Source organism: Mycteria americana, chromosome 1 (genome assembly GCF_035582795.1).
Source record: "Mycteria americana isolate JAX WOST 10 ecotype Jacksonville Zoo and Gardens chromosome 1, USCA_MyAme_1.0, whole genome shotgun sequence".
Taxonomy (NCBI): Eukaryota; Metazoa; Chordata; class Aves; order Ciconiiformes; family Ciconiidae; genus Mycteria; species Mycteria americana.
The window spans coordinates 92,051,139-92,070,174 of NC_134365.1; the positions used below are offsets into that span (position 1 = coordinate 92,051,139).

Here is a 19,036-nt window from a genome sequence, read left to right on the forward strand (position 1 = left end):
TTTCAAAGCTCAGTTATAAACTACCTCACCACGAGAACAGAGCCATGCAATTAAATCTCACCAAGATTAGGGAGCTAACAAAACAAAATCATTCAGAAGCTCCAAGAAAATAACTTGCTTATTCTCAGTAGATGCTTCATTTTGAATTGTCACTTTAATGGTGAGGTGTTTACTGATACGGTAGGTAATGGTGCCCATAAAGCGTCAAGACTGACAAAATTCAATTTTGTGGTCCATGTGACCACAAATCAGCTTTTGAAGCTTCTCTAGAATTTAAAACAATTCCCAGAAAAATACATTTGTATAATAATAGCATATGAGATTAATTTTATCTTGAAATAACATGGTCAGTTTGTTTTATAAGAGCCACAAGAATCATGCCCTAACCTTTGGTATAAAAATTAAAAAAGCTGCCAACACTGAAACTCAGTGACATTAGATGCTTTCTGAATCATTCAGAGATTAAGGGATAATTTGGTTGTGAAGCAAAATTTGTTCTGCAAATTAATCTCAACAGCTAAGAAGCTCTTTAAAGGGCTCAAGGCTTTTCTCTTCTACATAAAGCATGTAACACATATATGCCTGATATTCACAAATCAAGTTTTTTACATCAGAGTATTTTTCAGTGTAAATTTGCAATGGTCACGTTATTGGTAAGTGATGCCACAAGATAAGCATGAAAAAATCCTCCTGAAATGTAGAAAAAGCTTCTTTACACATCAGTAATGAAATTAGATAGTGATAGATACTCCCTAAATCAGTGTGATGTCACTAAAATCTTTGTATTTAGCACATAACTCAACTTCCAAATATACCACACATTCAGCTAACAAATTTTGAAAAAAATGTATTTAACAGTGGGAAACAGAAGAGGCAACAAGATTTTATACACATGGGCCTTTACCAAGAAGTATGTTAAAGAACTTCAAAGCAGAATCTACGCAAGTTGCTTTAGGATTTTTTATTTAATTTTGTATTTTTCAAGTAAACTTTGTTCTTTACCTGCATTTCTTATCTATGTAACTAAAATGCATAAGAATCTTTATAAAATTTATTTCCTAAAGCACTGCTAGGCTCTACAAACATGTCTGACTTGTCAAGTTTAAGAGAATAAAAGGTTCTTGGATAAATTGAAAAGCAAAAAAGAAAAAGCCCAGAGAAAGTTTGAAAACCTTACTGAGCTTTAAATAATGCTTAAAAAAAAAAAAATCCAGCTTCCATTAGAATTTCAATTTAAACAGTGGCATAAGTACTCATATCCTCTTTATTACCAGAATAAGAAGCAATGCCTGTTGTACACAACTGCTTGGTACTATTCCAAAGCTGCAGTTTTTATTAATATGCTCATAACCAATAAAGCTAAGTGCTTTACAGGACTAATTCAGATAGCATTAATGGCTCTGGACAATAGCCATGAATTATCAAGTGGTACTACACTTGACTCAACTGTATAGCTCTAAATTCAGGTCTTGTAACAGATGCACTTGGATAGGGCTCTTGCACAGGACAATTTGACATTAACAGATACTGAAGGCCCCAGGAAGGGCAGGTGTTGCACACATCAGTGCTGAGTCTGGAATCATTTCTGTAGGGACTGTGGCTAGACCACATGAAAGAAGGCACTTGCAAAACACAGAGGCTACACCAATAAAGCTAAAGCTTGTTTTGGGATAGAATGGGGGGAGTTGTTTTGTCCACCTGACTGCCCACTGCCCACACCTTCCCTCACATCTGGAGTTGCAAAGACTGCAGAAGCCACTTCCTCTCCAGGTTCCTCCACTGCTTGCTAACTGCATGATGGATGCACTACACACATTTGACCTTAGCAAGGGAATCACAAGAGATGGCCAGAAAGAGTACATCAAATGACATGATTCCAGCTCAATTGTGGAACCAGGCTACAGGATCCAATACATAAGTTCCACATGGAAAAGGTAGGAAGTTTTGGAGCAGAACTTTGATCAAGATCTGCATAGCAAAATAAAGGTAGTTCTTGTTGCCAGTAAAGAAATAAATAGATTACCTGTTCTGTACCTGGAGGTAGCACCTGTTTCATTTGCTAATCAAAACATGCATTAGTATGAGAAAAAGCAGTACAACCAGCCTCCCACAACTGACCCGATAAGATTTACTACTCACACATGAGGCAGCAAAACACGTTTCAGACTTACCTCAGAGACTATTGATGTGAAGCTGCTGCTGAAGTGTATGTGCTTATGCACCTCACTGCCATTGGCAGTTAGAAGCCATTCCCCAAAAGCTCTCTGCTCACTCGCTGACTGGTTACTATGGCTCTGATTAGCTGAGAGCTCTTGGAGATCCCAGTGGTAGGGAGGAGTTGCACCCACCAATGCGATGAGGATGGCTTCAGTGGCCACATAGAGCTGGCATGAAAGACAAAAAACATCAAAGATGCTAAACATACATCCAAGCAATGTTTCCTCTGCAGTTGGATCAAATCAATGTTAAAAAAATATTCCTATTTTATATTTGCCTTCTACCACTACAAGATGCTATGTATAGCCCCCATCTACCAAATATCATACACTAAAGAACCACAACTTCAACACAGTGGTTCTTGCACTTTTTATCTGTTGAATATTTGAGAGAAAAGAAGTTCCCCTCCTGACACCCTTCCCTCAGTCAGAGACCCCCCAAACTCCCACACGTAGCAAGTACACCCCTGGATGCATGAAAAGTTTAGTAGTACTAAGGAGACAAAATAAAACTATTTCTTAATGCAAGTATATTACTCTACTATATCCTCTCCCTCCACCTGTGCTGTTCATTCCTCTAATTTGATATTTGGAATAGATCTCCTCCTCACTGTTTCATATCTAATCTTTCCCAGTTTTACCTATTGAAAAATGAATTATTTCCTATTTTTTAATCTTCTGTGAACCTGTTTCACTCTTAAAAAAGATAGAGGCACACATGTGAATGCACATATGTATTTTTTATATATCTACACATTTATACACAGACACAAAGTCTAAACACAGTGATTAACAGCTGGCTTTGTTTAGGAAAGAATAAATAAAACTGCTGTAAACCCAGACATTTCAAGCCTGATCTAGAGCTGGGTCACTGCTGCTTGCTCAAAAGAACATTCACAGGCCACTGCTTTTAACAGTCTATATTGCAACTCCATCTTAAAACCCAGTGTTTTTAGACCTGTTTGCACACAGAAGTGCCACGAGTTCTGCAACAGAAGACGAAGTCTTCTGAGACAAAAGCTGTTGCTGGTAACAACACAAAGACCCCCCCACTCTCCAAATAAAACTGCCTCTTGTCTTGAGCCCTCACTGAGAAACAGCAACTCAGCACAGTAGCTCCTGACAAAAAAAAAAAAAGATCCTGTTGCTTCTCCTGCTTACTTACTCCATAAAAAAAGCCTCAGCCATGCCACTCCAGTCCTCAAACCCCACTTCAGACACCTCCTGAATACAGTCCTTGCTCTGCTCCCAGCATCTCCTCTGTATGTTCTTGGGAAGAATGTACCTACAGGAAGTGTGTTGTCTAGGAAGGCTGCTACACAAATAATTCTCAAACTGGGAAGGCCATAGATAGGCACAGAAAAAGAAGTCTGAGGACCTCTGAATTCTGATGCAAGCAACACCAGGTAATCCTATTCTGTTCTGTACAACAGCTGAGCAGTCGGAGTTACACCCAGATCTAAATGAGAATTACTATTAAATTAACACAGAGACCCCTGAGTTACTACCTGAAAGCATTTTCTTTCCATCAGCTCCTTTTTGTATTCTACATGATAAACTGCTACTGTAGTGGCAGGAGGTAAATAAATATTTCAAAAAATCATTCTTTCCATTTTTTAAAATATAAAATTACTGAATATCAAAAGGAATTTGGAAGAAAAACCACAATCTGTTAACTATGTTATTTAAGCTAAAGAACAACTTCTAGATAGACAACGATGAAAAGTAAAAGACCTCATCTGCGAAAGAAGGCAATGACTAAGATTACATGGGGAAAGAGGTGTGAAAAAGCTGAGTGGCCATGTTGCTAGGGATGTGTGGATACAGTACTCTCAAGAACAGTTTGAAATTACTAAGAAATGAGAATTACAGGTCATGATCTATGGTGCATCCCTCTACTCTGACTCGCCCAGACAATTCCGTGTCAGGACTAAGTGATAACATCCTTGCTTTTGTCTTGTGAAATAATAAACATATTTTTGAAGTAGTTCAGGAAATGAAATCCTCAAGGCATTTGGTTTAGAGAAAGAAAGCATAACGCTTTTCATTTTTGCCCTAGGTGAAACCCACCCTGGCTACAGAAAACTAAATCAAAAAATAAGTGATTGCAGGCGCACAAAGAAACACTACAGATATTTTTTCAATGAAAAAGTTCAGCCTTAAGCATCCTAGTGGCTGCAGCAAGCAAGGATATAACAAAGATAGAAACACCTTCAATTGATCTGTTGAATCAGAAAAATGTATGAAGATGGAGACATGTTTTGATGTTATCTAATAGTATTGTTCTATGTTCAAGTTCACTGGAATCACTGCTGTCACAAAACTGTTTTTCCTAGTGATCATCTGCCTTGTACTTTGGATAACAGGCATGGTAAACCCTCTTCATTTCACTGTAAAAACAAAACAAAACACCACAAAACACATCCCAAAATTCATTTACACTTCTGAAGACCAGAAACGTTTTCTAGAAGTGGTCTTAAACATGACGAAGTGAGCTCCAAACTTAAAGAAATTCAGCATACAGTTTTTAACATTCAAATAAAAGGCAGGGGTTTCTGTTGATGAATCTGGAGATTCCCCCCTTAAGAATTCTAAATGCTTGCACTTAGGGATAACATAGTTGTGCAGACTGGTGATCAATATAAAATACTATCAAATCAAAGTAGAAATATTATATAACAACTTCATAAGGTATAAAATGGCTATATTATACACACTGTGGCAAACAACAAAACCTTTCATTTTTCATTTTTTCTATAACCCATATAGTATAAGTCAAGCAAAATTTAAGTCATTTAATGTATACCTTCTATTCATAAAACATTTTAATTGGCTCTACATGGATGTTAACAGTTCCCCACCAAATTCCCTGCACAGATCTGTATTAATCAAGATGAATACCAAGCACAGGGGGAGGAGGCAGCAGCTCATAGTCACTGATGATGAAAAGCTAAGAGTTTTGTTAGTTTGGTTTAAGTTTCTCCTGTTTGTTTATATTCTCTATAGGTTAAAAATTTATAGTTGTCTTTATTAGAAGTCCATGGTGTAAGGAGTTTTAATAAAAGGCAACATCTTAATAACCCGTAAACTTTCACTTTCTCTGCTAAGTAGAAGGAATTTTAGTTAGCCATTTATAGCTATTTCATTAACACGTTTTGAAATTAACTTAAAATTAACATTTTAAAATTAATATTAATAGAAATGCCTGGAATGTCTTGCCCAGCTTTCTTGGTGTTCATTTTCATAATAAATTACTTCCAAGAAAAATGTAGAATCTCTAATAAGACTAGCAAGGGAGGGGGAGGAAGAACTTAAATAGTTTCATTTGTGTGTAATGAAAATAGACACACAAAAACAATTTAAGAAACTCTTTTAGACCTCATAATTTACCCATTATGAAGCACAAATGAAAAACAAAAGCAAGACTTAAATTCTACCAAGAAGTGCTTTCAACCTTTTTAATCGAATCATTAGCAATTCACAACCAGCCTGGTCATTCTAGACAAGTATCAGCTGAAGCATTCACTGCTGAACAAAATAATGAGTAAGCCGCTAAATTCTGACCTTTCAAATACGGAAACATTAAAACTGCACCTTGAGGAAAGACAGAAATTAAGGGAGAACAACAAATGACCTTGCTCTGGTAGAAGCCTACTATGAAGAAATGGTTACATTTTAGGATTAGAGTAATTTCTCCTGAACCCATGACAAGCAGCTGAAAAGCTGGAGGGCCACCTTATTTTTGAAGTTCAATGATCTCATCTTCTCTGAGTTATTTCAAAAGGGTGATTTGCCTTTAAATTCACATGATTCTTTTCCCCCTCAATAACTCTTTTGTGTAGAAAAGCCCTAAAACATCTTTCTGCTGCAAAATTATTATCTGCTGCTGACAACATGCTCTTCTACCAAAGTATCTTTCCCTGCTTGGTAGCACAATAAGAGAGAGAACACCCTAAGACAGAAGGAAAGGCTATGTTGTAGTTACAAAGCAAAGAATCACCATGTGCAGAACACCACGATGTAATCTCTCAGACATTTAACAACCTCAACCCCATTCTGATAGGAAGTATTCCCCCAGGAAGAATGTAACCACTGTTAATTATTACCTGTGCAATGACACAGTTGACACATATCTTGAAAGAACTTAGGGTTTCTGTAGAGAAACTGAGAAAACCTACCCAATTTAGAGTTTTTCAACCTTAAAATGCAGGCCTCCAGAATCCACAGAAGAAAAGTACAGAGTCTGTCCAAACCCATACATAACTTTATTCTAGAAATTCTTCAACATCTACATTGAACTCTAACACTGTAGAGCAAACCACAGTTCACAGAGCCTTGTTTCCTACAGGTTTGTGGAAAACGTCCCCTTAGCTTCCCCTTCTTCTCCGTTCCAAACATTCAAACACACACATCTCAACTCTTGTTTCATGCTCAGTATCATTTTGGTGGGCAACAGCAGCAGTAGGGGTTTGGTGCTCCTTCTGGTCAGACTGCCAGCCAGCACATGTGCCAATTAGTCAGGTGACTGCTGCCACCAAACAGCACATGCACAGACAAGGCCTGCTTTGCTTACCATCAGCACAGGCAAACATTTGAGTCTCAAGAGCAAGTAACTCCATTGTACAAGTTTTCTGCAAAGATAGTCCAAACAGTAGCCAACTCCTGTGTATGTACCTTTGCCTGACAGGGCCACTGCACACACCTTGTACCTGTACTCCTGCCTACCAAATGATGACAAAACCAGTTATAGCATTGGTGATAGGACTGCAGGATGCATACCTAGGCTCTCACCTCCTCAGCTCAAGTTGTTTTAATAATTATTTTGTAGTTTATCACAAGAAAATGAATCTACCCTTTTTCTGCCAACATGCAGAAGTGATCTTTACCAGCAAAATTTAGTGAAGTACTTTCAGCTCTGCAGTTTTTTCACTAGTGACATCCTAGAGATCCAGTATTTCTAGGTAAATTGATACAATTTGAGACTTCTCAGTTATCATCAATGAATCCAAGACAGAGGGTATGTCAGAGTCTGCTTATAACTGGACAGCAAAACAGAGGGTGGAATGCAGATGGTGACAAAGGAAAGTCAAAACAAAGTTCCACAAAGGTTTGGCCAAGAACAAAACAATATTCTTCACACAAGATCACACGAGTGAATTTAACTCTGAATATGCATACTTCATTAAATTGTGCCAGTAGCATTAGATTCTTCTATCTCTTCCACGACCCCATTCTCCCAAACACCAGAATAAACAAACTTACCATCAAGAGACAGGTTGCTATTACTTCCTGCAAGCTGGATTTCTCTATAGTGCTATAAGTACAGATAATGAGTCTGCTGTTAAGAAGTCAGCTGTCAGTCTTGTATTGAAGCAAAATCTTGTAAGACAATTATCTATATGGTTTGCTCTGGGACAGATGAAACAACTTACAGGACTGAAAAGAGCTCAATAGGATTCCTCTACGGTGGTATATCAGTCTCTCTAATAAATGAACACCCAGGGTGCTACGTACCACAGAAACATTAAAAATAACCATAAATACATTTTTTTCTTCAACATAACATAGGAGGTACAGGCAATGCACACGATACTAAGGAGACCTGGAATTTGCCAGAGACCTAGAATGGAGAAGCAGGTGCTACAATGCTTCTGGCATGTTACAAAGTACACCATCCTGAAAAAACAACTCACAGCCTTGCCCTACAAAGCATCAAGTTCAGTAACAGAAATTAACAGAAGTTTTACTATACATTTAAACAGTTGGCTTAGCAGCCAACTGCATGCTGCTAGACTGAAAACATGAGTCCAGAACTGCCACAGGCAGTATAGCCTGAAGTATTTGCATCTTTGTATTATGCTGGATTACGTGCAACAACACTTAAGAAAGGCAAACATACTTATCTGGCATGGACTCATATACTGCATCTCAAAGGGCTGGGACAGCACTTGCCGCTGCTACGACTCGATCACCCTGAGCAAGGGAAATAAAGTTATCCTCCCCTCATAGGTTGACAGGCCTCTGGACATGAATAAGGAAGTTGGAAGTATTATTTTTCTGCCTTTAAAAACAAAAGGCAGACAGAAAGCTTAGGTGCCTTATTAAAATATCTACACAAACTTCCAGTTCCTCTCTGCCAAAAACGCTCTCACGCTGTTAAGTTAGAGAAGCAAGCCAATAAACAAGAGCCAAGAACCAAAATTATGAAAAGCACTAAAAATACTACCTCTGCTTGAACAGGAATATTCAAGAAAGTTAAATTACTTTAATGTGCAATCAAGTGCCAAGACTCCTCAGTTGAACACGAGCTATACAGTTTCATCACCACCACGTCAGAAGTGCCACTCCACTCTTCTTATGTAAAGAAGGACTTACAGGAGAACAAAGTAAAAAAGTGCCAGAAGTTCCTATTCCAGTTTATGAATATACTACAAACCAGCCCAGGACTGAATCATCTCAATGGCATTATAGGATAACATGAAGAAAAAGTCAGCAACTGCTGGTAAAAAAAAAAAAAGGCAGGAATTGTGGGCTGACAAGTATCGGGCAGTGTTTAGTCCTGCTTCCACAAGCAGGATTATTCTTTTGTCTGCATTTTATCTTTGTCCCTCTTTCTCTCCATATATTCCAGCCTGCTTTGGCTGTCAACATATCTGAGTCACAGCCAGTATCGTAAGAGATCAAAGTTCACACCTGAGTATGCTGATTTGGGACACTGGCAAAGAATATTGGGTGAGCATCTTGCTCTCAAAGAGGGAGTTCTGCTAAGAATATGAGAAGAACACATTCTTGGTTGTGCCTGAAATTCCTCGCTACCAAATGACTAAAGCATTTAACTTGGTAAAAAGATGCAATAAAAGCATACACTGAGTAATTCAGAAGTTTCTGCTAATTAAGTATCCAGACTAAAAGAGATTGCTGACATTTGTATAAGCTGCTTTCATCCATTTATTCATTTTAAGGACTTGCCTGAGGATAATCAATTGGATCTACTTGTGTTTTGTTGTTTGGGGGGGGTTGTTGGTTTTTTTGTTGTTGGTTTGGGGGGGGGGGGGGGGGTGAGTGTTGGATTTTTTTAAATTAAAAAAAGCCTTGGGTTTACTTCTATTTTAGAGCAAGATGATACTCCAGAACTGAAAGAACAGTTATTTCCAGTTTTGTGGTGGAACTTGCTAAACCAGTGATTTTCAACTTGCAGCCTACAGGCTTCAGAAGTACCTGAATTAATTCTTAAAGTTCTGGGAAAAATAATTAAGAAACACAAAGCTGTCGGCAGTCTTAAATTTACTGTACAAGGATTTAACATCTTCGGTGGGAGTCTGTAGGGGATCTGCAAATTGAAAGAGATTTAAGAGCTCTGGTCTCTATACATTTTTAAGACACCAATAACTGAACAGCATACCACAAACAGAAAGCTGGAATAAGCTATACATACAACTCTCTGCAGCTTTCCTTACCTGAGGATCTCAAAAGCTTCATTGTGCCTTCCAAGGCAAATTCTTAACACCCTTTTCCCCCAAGCCCACCAGGATTAGAAAAATGACCAGGTGAACACAAATACAATGTGTAACCAGGTTAAGTCCCAACCTTAGTCAGAGATCATATTGTAAACAGACAAGACCTAGAAAACAGACGCTATTGCTTCAGAGGGACTCCAGTCCCATTAGGCTAGTACTTGCAAAAAGCAAGCAGAGGTTTTACTTAACGAAAACAATGCACATGGAGCACTACACTACCTACAAACAGAAGTAGTTATGTTAACTACTCCAGTAAAATAAAAAAGCATTTGCGAGCACAAAACTTTATTTGGATCAGAAATAAAGAGCAACGATCATATGCAAGTTGGAAACAATTCTTCTGAGTTCAATTACACACCTACCAGTTCTATCACCTGAGAAATGAGGAAATTAGAGTCTCTAAAATGGAGGAAGTGTCAGTGAGGAGAGCCCTGATGGTGTGGCTTCCTAGTGGAAAAATACAGGTAATTTATTGCCTACAAAACATGGGAAGTTAGAGACTGTCTGTACAAATGGGCAGGGAAGAAGGAAAGGGAGATAATGTGTCATCATACAAATATTTTTAATACATAGTCTTTGCTATCCAGTAGAATTATGCCTGTTAACTCCCAGGCTCATCTTCTGAGGGTGCTCAGAAGAGAGACTGGCTAGATGGATTGTTTCTACAGAGTTTGCCAGGCTGAAAGCTATCTTGATTAATAGCAGAAGATGGGATTGCTTCAGCTCCCACTGAATCCAAATACCATCCCATTGCACAAAATATTCTATGCAACAATAACTTTATTGTTAATAATCTGAAAACATCTCCCCATATGTTTTACCCACACTCCATATAAAGATGCCAATCACCATTGACACAGTGGCTCCCATTAACACCTTCCAGTTGTTAAATAGACATTGCAAAAGCAATGCATTCAGCCACAGCAAAAGAGCCTCAGAGCGAGTTCCTTCTGACAACTTCACTCTTTACACAGCATGTAGCCTTCGCTTTTTAAAAAAAGTTCTATTTGTTTTTTTTTAAATAGGCAGAACAACCTGCTTCCTTCCTTCTGTTGCTAGGCCTTCAGAATGTCTACTTCTCTGTGCTTCTCCCAAAACTCATGCTTCTTGCTATGCCCATCTGCAATAATTCTGTTAAGCTCTTTACAACTGCACATTGAACAGGTATCTTCTAGGACTGAACTGCACAGAAACCGAAGTCACCCTTGTAAGTTAAATTGCAAAAGCTGACTAGATGTGTTTACATGGATACATACACACAGAACATGTGGTTTCAGTGTCAGAGTGAATGTAGTGATCATTAGAAGAACAAGACCACCCAGCAATTGTGAATGACACTTAGAACCACCTAAATATGAGCTCAATTACATGTGCTTTGCAGCTCAGATGCAGCTAAAGAAGGGAAGATCTCAAAGCTACAGCTCATGTTTCTTCTATACCTCAAGCTTGCTCTGACCTGCATACAAGCATAAATTTAAAGTTTAGCCCTATGGATGATGCACTGGTTTGGATTAAGACACAACATAATTTTGAGGGAAGATGGAGATGTAGGCAACTGATAAGGTATTCATGACTCCCCTCCACTCAGGACTATTTTTGGAAAAAATGATAGCAAGTTAGCTATTTAAAATTAATTGGCAAGGAACCAATTATTAGAATTTAGACTTCTGTCTTACATCTGAGACTTAAGGACCCCACTGCTAATGAAGCAAGTCACAACTCAGCATTGTTATTTCAGGTTTTCTGCAGAATATAGTGCAATGTCTGCATCAGCTGCATTCATGTTTTTAAGGTTATAACTATAATATCAGAAAATATAAGTGATTCTTTCTTTTACGGAACAGATAAGGATCTGAAAGAAGTAATTACAGAAAGACGGACCACACTGGGTCTCGACTATATTTCTGATTCTTCTGGCAGCTATGTTTTATTTACAGAAGGCCACTAAAGGACCAAGGAGCCTTGGTTAGCATCTAAATCACTGAAATGAAATGTAACACGTGACCAAAGAACTACCTTTTTTTCCTTAAAAGATTCCCCCCACCCAATTGGAGCAAACGGTAGGATTGGTCTTCACTTAGAAGTTCCACCAACTTTCAGGTAGAAATATTCTTAGCTAAACAAGTAGCAACATATCCTTCTGTGTGATTAGTTTACATACTTAGCCCACCTAGTTTATTTTTCTTCCCAAGCAGGAATAAGCTATAACAGAACAAGGAATTATATTCAGTGATGCAACTACTCTAAAAGCCTTCATCACCTCTACAAGGAAAGCAACACCATCCTTTAGCATAAGCATGTTCTGAGTAAGATACAACGCACGAAAAGATGTGGGAATAAGAAGCTTACCTCAAGAAATAAAAGTTTGGGCACCTACTTTTTATGTTTGTATTCATGCCACATTTGAAACCACCCCTCCAGTTAAGCGGCTGCACGTTTGACACACATTCTGCAACTGCTTTCTTGAGAATCAGAGGGACTTAAAACCTTACTTTTCCTATAGACATAACGAAAACAGTGAGGTAATCAAAGTGAAGGAAGGTTACACAGCAATTCTATAAATCCTTTTTACATCTGCCACTTTGCTTACATACCTTACAGATACTTATAGTTGAACTATGACCAAGTTACAGTGCAAGTAATTTTGGGTAAACAGCATACCTGTCATGAAGCCCCTAGAACACCTTCAGCACCCTATACTAGCAATTGTAATGTAATTCATGTAATGAACAATCTAAAATGAAGGAAAGAGATGGGTATTACATTTCAGATTTGTTTTGCACTTTCTATTCAGACAAAGTCCTAATAGTATACCTCATCAAGGACTGGGGGTAAGCTGTCCAATTTATGATCAATTCTGGCTAGTTCAAAGAACAGCTTAATAGACTCAAGCAAACCTAAGTATTAAAACAAGATTCACTGACAAAGTATTTAATTACTGTCATCACAACTACAGAATGATGTCTCATGCCATTAATGAGGTAGAATGTGTACGGGGGATAGATGAGAAATGTCAAGAAACAGAGTTAAACAAGGCTATGTATGCGATCACATCTGTATCCTACCTGAAGACAGACACTACTCTTGAATTATTTCTAAAGATTTGGGATAAGCCTGCCTTACTTAAGCCACATGTCCCAGAATCTGCTTTCCCTCAAAACATTCGTGCAGATGGGCTGATTAAAGAGCAGCTTTCTGCATTGGGATATTCTAATGATAGAAGTCATACATGACCTTGCTGCCAACAGCAAGGAGATGTTAGCAGCACCACTCATTATGGCTGCACTACATCAAGAATGCCTTTGCCTTAAAACAAACTATTATTCAAGGAACTTGATGTTACTATCTTAACTGTTTTTCCATCTTCCCTTCAGTTAGTAATAAGTCCCATACATAATCCATACTGCTGTGCAATGCACATTACCTAACTTTAAGCAAAGCCTTTTTCAGCTGTGCAAACAAGACCTCCCTTTTAAACTCTAACATGTTTTAAAAAGCCTTTTAGTAGAGATATAGTAGGAACACACTTCCATTCTCAGATTTCTGCAGGTTCAGTTTGGACTTGGGCAATCCTGTAGCTCAGATTCACTGGCAAAGGCAAACCTCTTTCAACTGCGTATGTTAAGTCACAAGAGACCAAGAAATTTTTTTCTTTCCTAATACACTTGTATGCTCTCAAGCATCTGATCAAGATGTGAGATTTTTGTCTAATGTTGCTACACACACTAAAACACCAGAAGACACCATTCTTTAATAATGCTTCAATATAATTTCTTCAAAAGGTAGTGAGCACCTTTCTAGTAACCAATAGGTGTCAAGCAATTACTTTTAGTTCAAAGTAAAGTCCCAAGTATTTTAAGAGTTATCAGCTCCCTTTATTCCTCCCTCACTCTCTTAAAGATACACTGGAAATGCAAGACTAATCCAGCCTCAAATTCACATCATTAGTCTATCCCCACATTCTTCAGATAGGTTCAGTCTTTGTGTAATTCCATAGATTTTGGAAAAAAATGTTTCTCTACATTAGCTGTCATCACTCCATTATAAAGTTAGCAACCACTGCTACAGAACATTCCTAAAAGTCTTCCAAAGTCCTATTAAGTTGGTAGTGAATAAGCAAGGCATACCTCAATACAGTAACAGGTCAACAAGTTAACAAGTAACAGCAGCAGATAGCAGAGGAATAATACAAATCAGTGATGAAGTGAAGATGAAAGAAGCAGCCCACAAGACTTAATCTCGTTTTATACTGATGACATACAAAAACATTTTTCTGACTATAAGCAACCTGGAGGTTTCCTGCCAGAGTGTCAGTAAGCTCATTCCACAGGTTGAGTACCAGTTCACTCAAAGTCACATGAAAATTGACTATCACGTGGGAAGTCTCACCCATACAGACATAAGTGTTTGGTACGACTTCCCTCAAAGTTCTGCGAGCTAAACTATGCTTGTAATTAGAATTCAGAGATCAGATACGTTGGCATATCAGTAAGGCTACACGGTAGTAGTAGTTTACTGTAGAAATTTATATGAGAAGAAAAACACTAAGATGAGGGAAAATACCTATGAAGTATGAAATTCAAGAGATTAGAAACGTGCAGAGATGAAAAAGCACAAAAGCCTACAAGGAAAGTAACAACATCTGCTGGGAATCTTACAGGACAGGGAAAGCACAGATTTTAAGCTCAGTATATCAGCATCAGAGATGAAGGGACTTGACACAGCAAAGACAAAAATAGTTTTCACCCATGTGGTATTCTTATCTTCAAGAATGTAGAAATATTTTTTATGCCAATAGGCCAATGTGAAAATACAAGCCAACTCAGGGAGCACGTGGGAAGGGACAGGGAAACAAGCAATAAAATGAAATAATCAGTCCGTACAGAGCCAGTGACATAGACTAACAGGAGTCCTCATTCTGCAGCCAGATGCTGCATCTAATCCACTAAGGGAGCCCACAATTACCTAAACCTACAATCACACACACCAGATACATTACTTACCTTTGGGTCCATACTCCAAAGATTGATGATAAACCAGGCAAAAGACTAACACTGGTCATGGAACCTGCCTTCAGTCTTGCTCTTGCACATCCCAGGGACCCATTATGTTAACTTGGCACCGATACAGGAACACAGAAAGCAATCAAACACCCAAGCAGGAACCAATTGTATAAGTCCAAATCTATTCACAGACTGAAAGACAACCACCTTCACATCTAAATCCCTACAAACTCATGTGCCTGCATGATCTGAAGCAATGAAAACATATCAGTCAGGGAATGACCCTCATTGGTAAAGTTCAAGAATTAAAGATAACATAAGAAAAAAAAAACAGACCTGCAAACCTGCTACCTTTTTTCTTTAGTTATTCTGAAGTAGTTCTGGGATTTGTAAAGATCTTTCTGTTTACTTCTCCCAGGAGAAATGCAACTTAATCCATTAAAAAGAAAACAAATAAACAAAAGCATTACAGAACAGCTGACCCATACTACTTAAAACGCTGGGAATACAGAGCACTTCTCGTGGTTGCAGTTTGTTCCAGAACATGACCAGCACTGGAAGAAAAAATAACTATTGCTTCCTTAATCCCTAATCTTCAGTGAGCATACAAATTTTCTAGCCAGTCAGCCAGTAGAACAAGCTCTAAGCAATGTCTAATTTTAAAGGATTAATCAGCTAAATCAGTTTTTTAAAGAGAGAGAGAGAGAGAGAGAGATAAGCAGGACAAGGAAATAGAAACCTACAAAGCTTTTGCTGTTCATCATCATAGCTTTGCAACCAAGTACAGAGTTCCCGACTGACAGGACTGGCCATCTGAATTTTCTTTGGTCATCTCATAAAACTTCTTAATACTTCTGTCAGTCCCCTAGCTGCCAGGAGAAGACATCTTCAGTCTCACAGTTCATGACTGGAAGTTCTTGATTACTACAAAACACTGGTCAGCAGAGGCAGGAGGACACAAATTTCCCTCTTCCCTCCTGCAGCTGGTAAGTTTCCACAGTGGCAGTAACCCAGCATTTTTCAGCCTAGCTGAATTCACTACAATTAAGTTTTTGAAGAGTTAAGATGGAGTAAACCAAAATTCTATCAGATTCAAACTATAGTTTATGCCTAGGCCTGACTGTGAAGGCGAACATATTATCCTCATCTATATGAGTCATACATGTGCACACAGAGGTATCAGTGACCACCTGTAGCTTTTCAAACATTTTCACAACAAACAAGCCACATGCAACCCAGAAATCACTAGCCTAGGCCACTGACTTAGGTTGTGTAGGATCCCCAGCAAAGTCTCTGCCAGAACTCGCTGTCTTCCAGTCTAGCTCATGAAACTCTCAGCTTAATTTCACTTCAACCAGCCCTTCACCTGACAAACTGCATACTCCCGATTTGCTCACCAAGTGATACAAGGTTAAACTCCTCAGGCAACGCAGCACAGACAGCATCAGCCATTTGCCCCAAATCCATTCTGCAGAAGTTCACTCTGCCTTTGGGCAGAGGTCACCTTTGCCCCAGGAGCACAGCAAACTGCTGCAGCCTAAATCCAGAGCAGAAGACCAGTTACTGCCACCAGCAGCCCTCAGCAGAAGACCTCCAACACCAACCTTCACACCAGGCAGCACTCACCACAGCCACATCCACCCAACCACTTGATAGGACAACTCTCCACAGTACCCACACTGTGCGGGCGGGGACATCCCCCTCCCGGCACTGCCTCCCCCACGGGTGCTCCCAAGCGAGCCAGGGCACTGCACCCCACCCTTGGGAAAGGGGCGGGAAGGGGAGACGACCTCTCACCTGGAGGAGCACGGCCAGCAGGACGCACAGATACACCTGGTAGGGCCCCATCTGCCCCACCAGCGGGAACGCCTCCTCCACCTCCATCCCGCTCCCCGCCCGCCGCGCAGGTCCTAGGAGCGGCCGCCGAGCAGCGCATCCCCTGCCCGGGGCGGGGCGCGGAGCAACGGCCGGGCCCTCGCGGAGGAGGAGGAAAGGGCGGGAGGCGCGAGGCGGAGCTCATGCGCAGGCGCCGGGGAGAGCAGCTGGGAAGCGGCCCGGCCAGGGACGCACGCGCAGCCTGCCTCCCTCCTTCCTTACTTCGCCGGCGCCCGCCAGGGAAGCGGAAACGCAACGGCCGCCGTGTTGCCGTTACGGGCGTTAGCGCACGCGCACGTTCCTGATTGAAATGGGGGTGGGCGGGGGGACGGAGGCTTGCGTTCCCCTGTGGCCGCCGTTGGCCGGTAGTGGGGAGAGAGGCGAGGGGTGTGTGAAGGGGGGGGGGGGGGGATTGTGAGCGGTGTGTGACAGCGCTGCTAGGGGTCTGTGAGAGAGGACTGTGAGGAGTCAGCGAGGGGGGCGTGAGGGGGTTTGTGAGAGGGCCGCGAGGGGTCTGAGGGGGCGTGTAAGGGGTTTGAGAGGTCTGAGGGGTGCGTGAGGTGAGGTGTGTGAGGGGGTGCGAGAGAGGACTGGAGGGGTTTGTGACGGGTGTCGGGGAGGCAGCGCGGAGGTGCCTTGAGTGGCTGGGTTGCTTACAGCGAGCGGGCGCGGGACTAGAGAGGTGGGTGCTAGGCGGAGGAGGGTGGTGTCCTCATGAGGTGGAGCAGCTCTGGTCATACTTGTTTAGCCAGGGAGGGGTAAAGAGGCGTTACCCCTGGACCCCTGGTTAGACCAAGGCAGCGCACTGGCCCTCCGGGCTTGGCAAGAAGGTTGCGCTGGGTCCGTGCTAGTGAGGGGGTTCTGGGTTTTATGGCATTCTCCATGCAGCAGCTTAGCTCTGATCCAGTTTCATCATAAGAGCGCAGCTAAGTTACAGTCTGCGCTTAGTGGATTTGCGCCTTCATTGAACAGTGTTAGCCCTGTGTCTGGGAAACTGTACCCACATAGAGCATGCTGCTTAAGTTCTGTAAATTCATGCAGGACTCCTAAATGCTGACATACCTCAACTGTGGAATATTCTGTAATTATACTTCATAGCATACCTGCTGGTTGAAAAAAAACAAATTTGGTGTGAGACTATTGCATAGGTGCCACTAGAGTTCAGTTCTGGACCTACACAAATCTTGCTGCTCTTGATTTAATCCCTAGTGAGGACATGCCTCTTTCTTTTACAGCTGTCTTCATAAAACTGTAATGCTTGTCATGTGTTTTATGAAAAGTATTTGCCATGTATTTAGAGAGCCTTCATTGTGAATGCGTCGTAGAAGTTCTCACTTAGACTTAATGAGGCTGGTTGGTGAAGGAATGTGAACTCTACTGAGTGGGAAGGGAAGGGAGATAAATACATCTGTGAAATAATAATATTCATGCAAAGTGGCCATGAACTTTTCATGGTCCATTTTCCTTCCACCTTTACAATAAAGCTCCAAGAACATGAAACAACTTGGATTGTTGAGACTTTTTTTTAGCTGGTGGTACCAAAAAGCAGCAGCAACATCTTTATGCTTGTGGCTTTTATTGTATGAACAACAGCTGTAGAAAAAGGAAGGGAGTTGTGTCATGAGAGGTGACCTTTAGGACCATGCCAGGAGCCTGGGAAATAATACCATTTCCTTGCTGTAAAAATCTTGGCAAATTGACAAGCATCAAAGCAATTTACTCTTAATATGAAAGTCACCTTTGCCCTAAGCACTTCTTTTCATATTTGAGGCTTAGTACAGATTGATTAAAGGCAAAACAGCGAAGGATTTCTGAAATGTCAGGACCTTTCTGGTGTTCATCCAACCGCACTTGTCTCATTTTATTACTCGGCTAAGATGCAGAGGAGGCGTCTCGGTGCTCAGGATGCTCTACGTTCCTCTCCCCTGCACCCTTCCCCCCCTCCCAGTCAGTTCAGCCACACTCTATGGCAACCGCAGCTTTTGGCCCCTCCTCGACTCTGGAGCAGAGTTAGGGGAAGGTGACGGTAGTTGCTCCCCATCAGGAGGGTGCTGCCTCCCAAGTCGCTGTGCTCCCTTCAGCCTCCAGGCACTTCTCTTCTCTCTCTCGCTTGGGACCTCAAGCACCCCTGCCTGGGAGTTTTCCTTCCTATGTTACCTGCTTCCTTACAGCCACACAAACTACAGGCTCTGCCCGCTGCTTGGGCAGCAATTAGAACTGGCAGCTCTCTGCTGTATTCACCTCCATGTGGTGCTGCCTTCCAGACGATGCTCTTGCTCTGCTCCTGCCACGGCTCTGCTGAGGTAACGCCTCTGACTCCCGCAGCCCCCAGTCCTGACCATACCAAAGTTACCAGGTTGGCTTTAGGCATGTCCGTACCACGCAGCAATGCCCTGTGCCCGGGGAAAACAGCTGTCGGGGGGCT

The 19,036-nt window shown here is 41.0% G+C and overlaps 1 protein-coding gene across 2 annotated transcripts in view; it reads right to left on the reverse strand.

Annotated features, from left to right (window-relative positions):
* SLC22A15 (solute carrier family 22 member 15) overlaps nt 1-16,747 on the reverse strand; it is a 35,082-nt gene extending 18,335 nt beyond the window's left edge. The window contains exons 1-2 of one of the 2 annotated variants that reach the window (XM_075512451.1): nt 16,534-16,747; nt 2,172-2,384 (exon numbers count right to left, since the gene is read on the reverse strand). In XM_075512451.1, coding sequence (XP_075368566.1) covers nt 2,172-2,384; nt 16,534-16,620 — 300 coding nt within the window. In that variant the 5' untranslated portion in view covers nt 16,621-16,747. The remainder of the gene's footprint in view (nt 1-2,171; nt 2,385-16,533) is intronic. The other variant, XM_075512443.1, reaches the window with a different exon arrangement.
* Between the last annotated feature and the right edge of the window lie 2,289 nt (nt 16,748-19,036).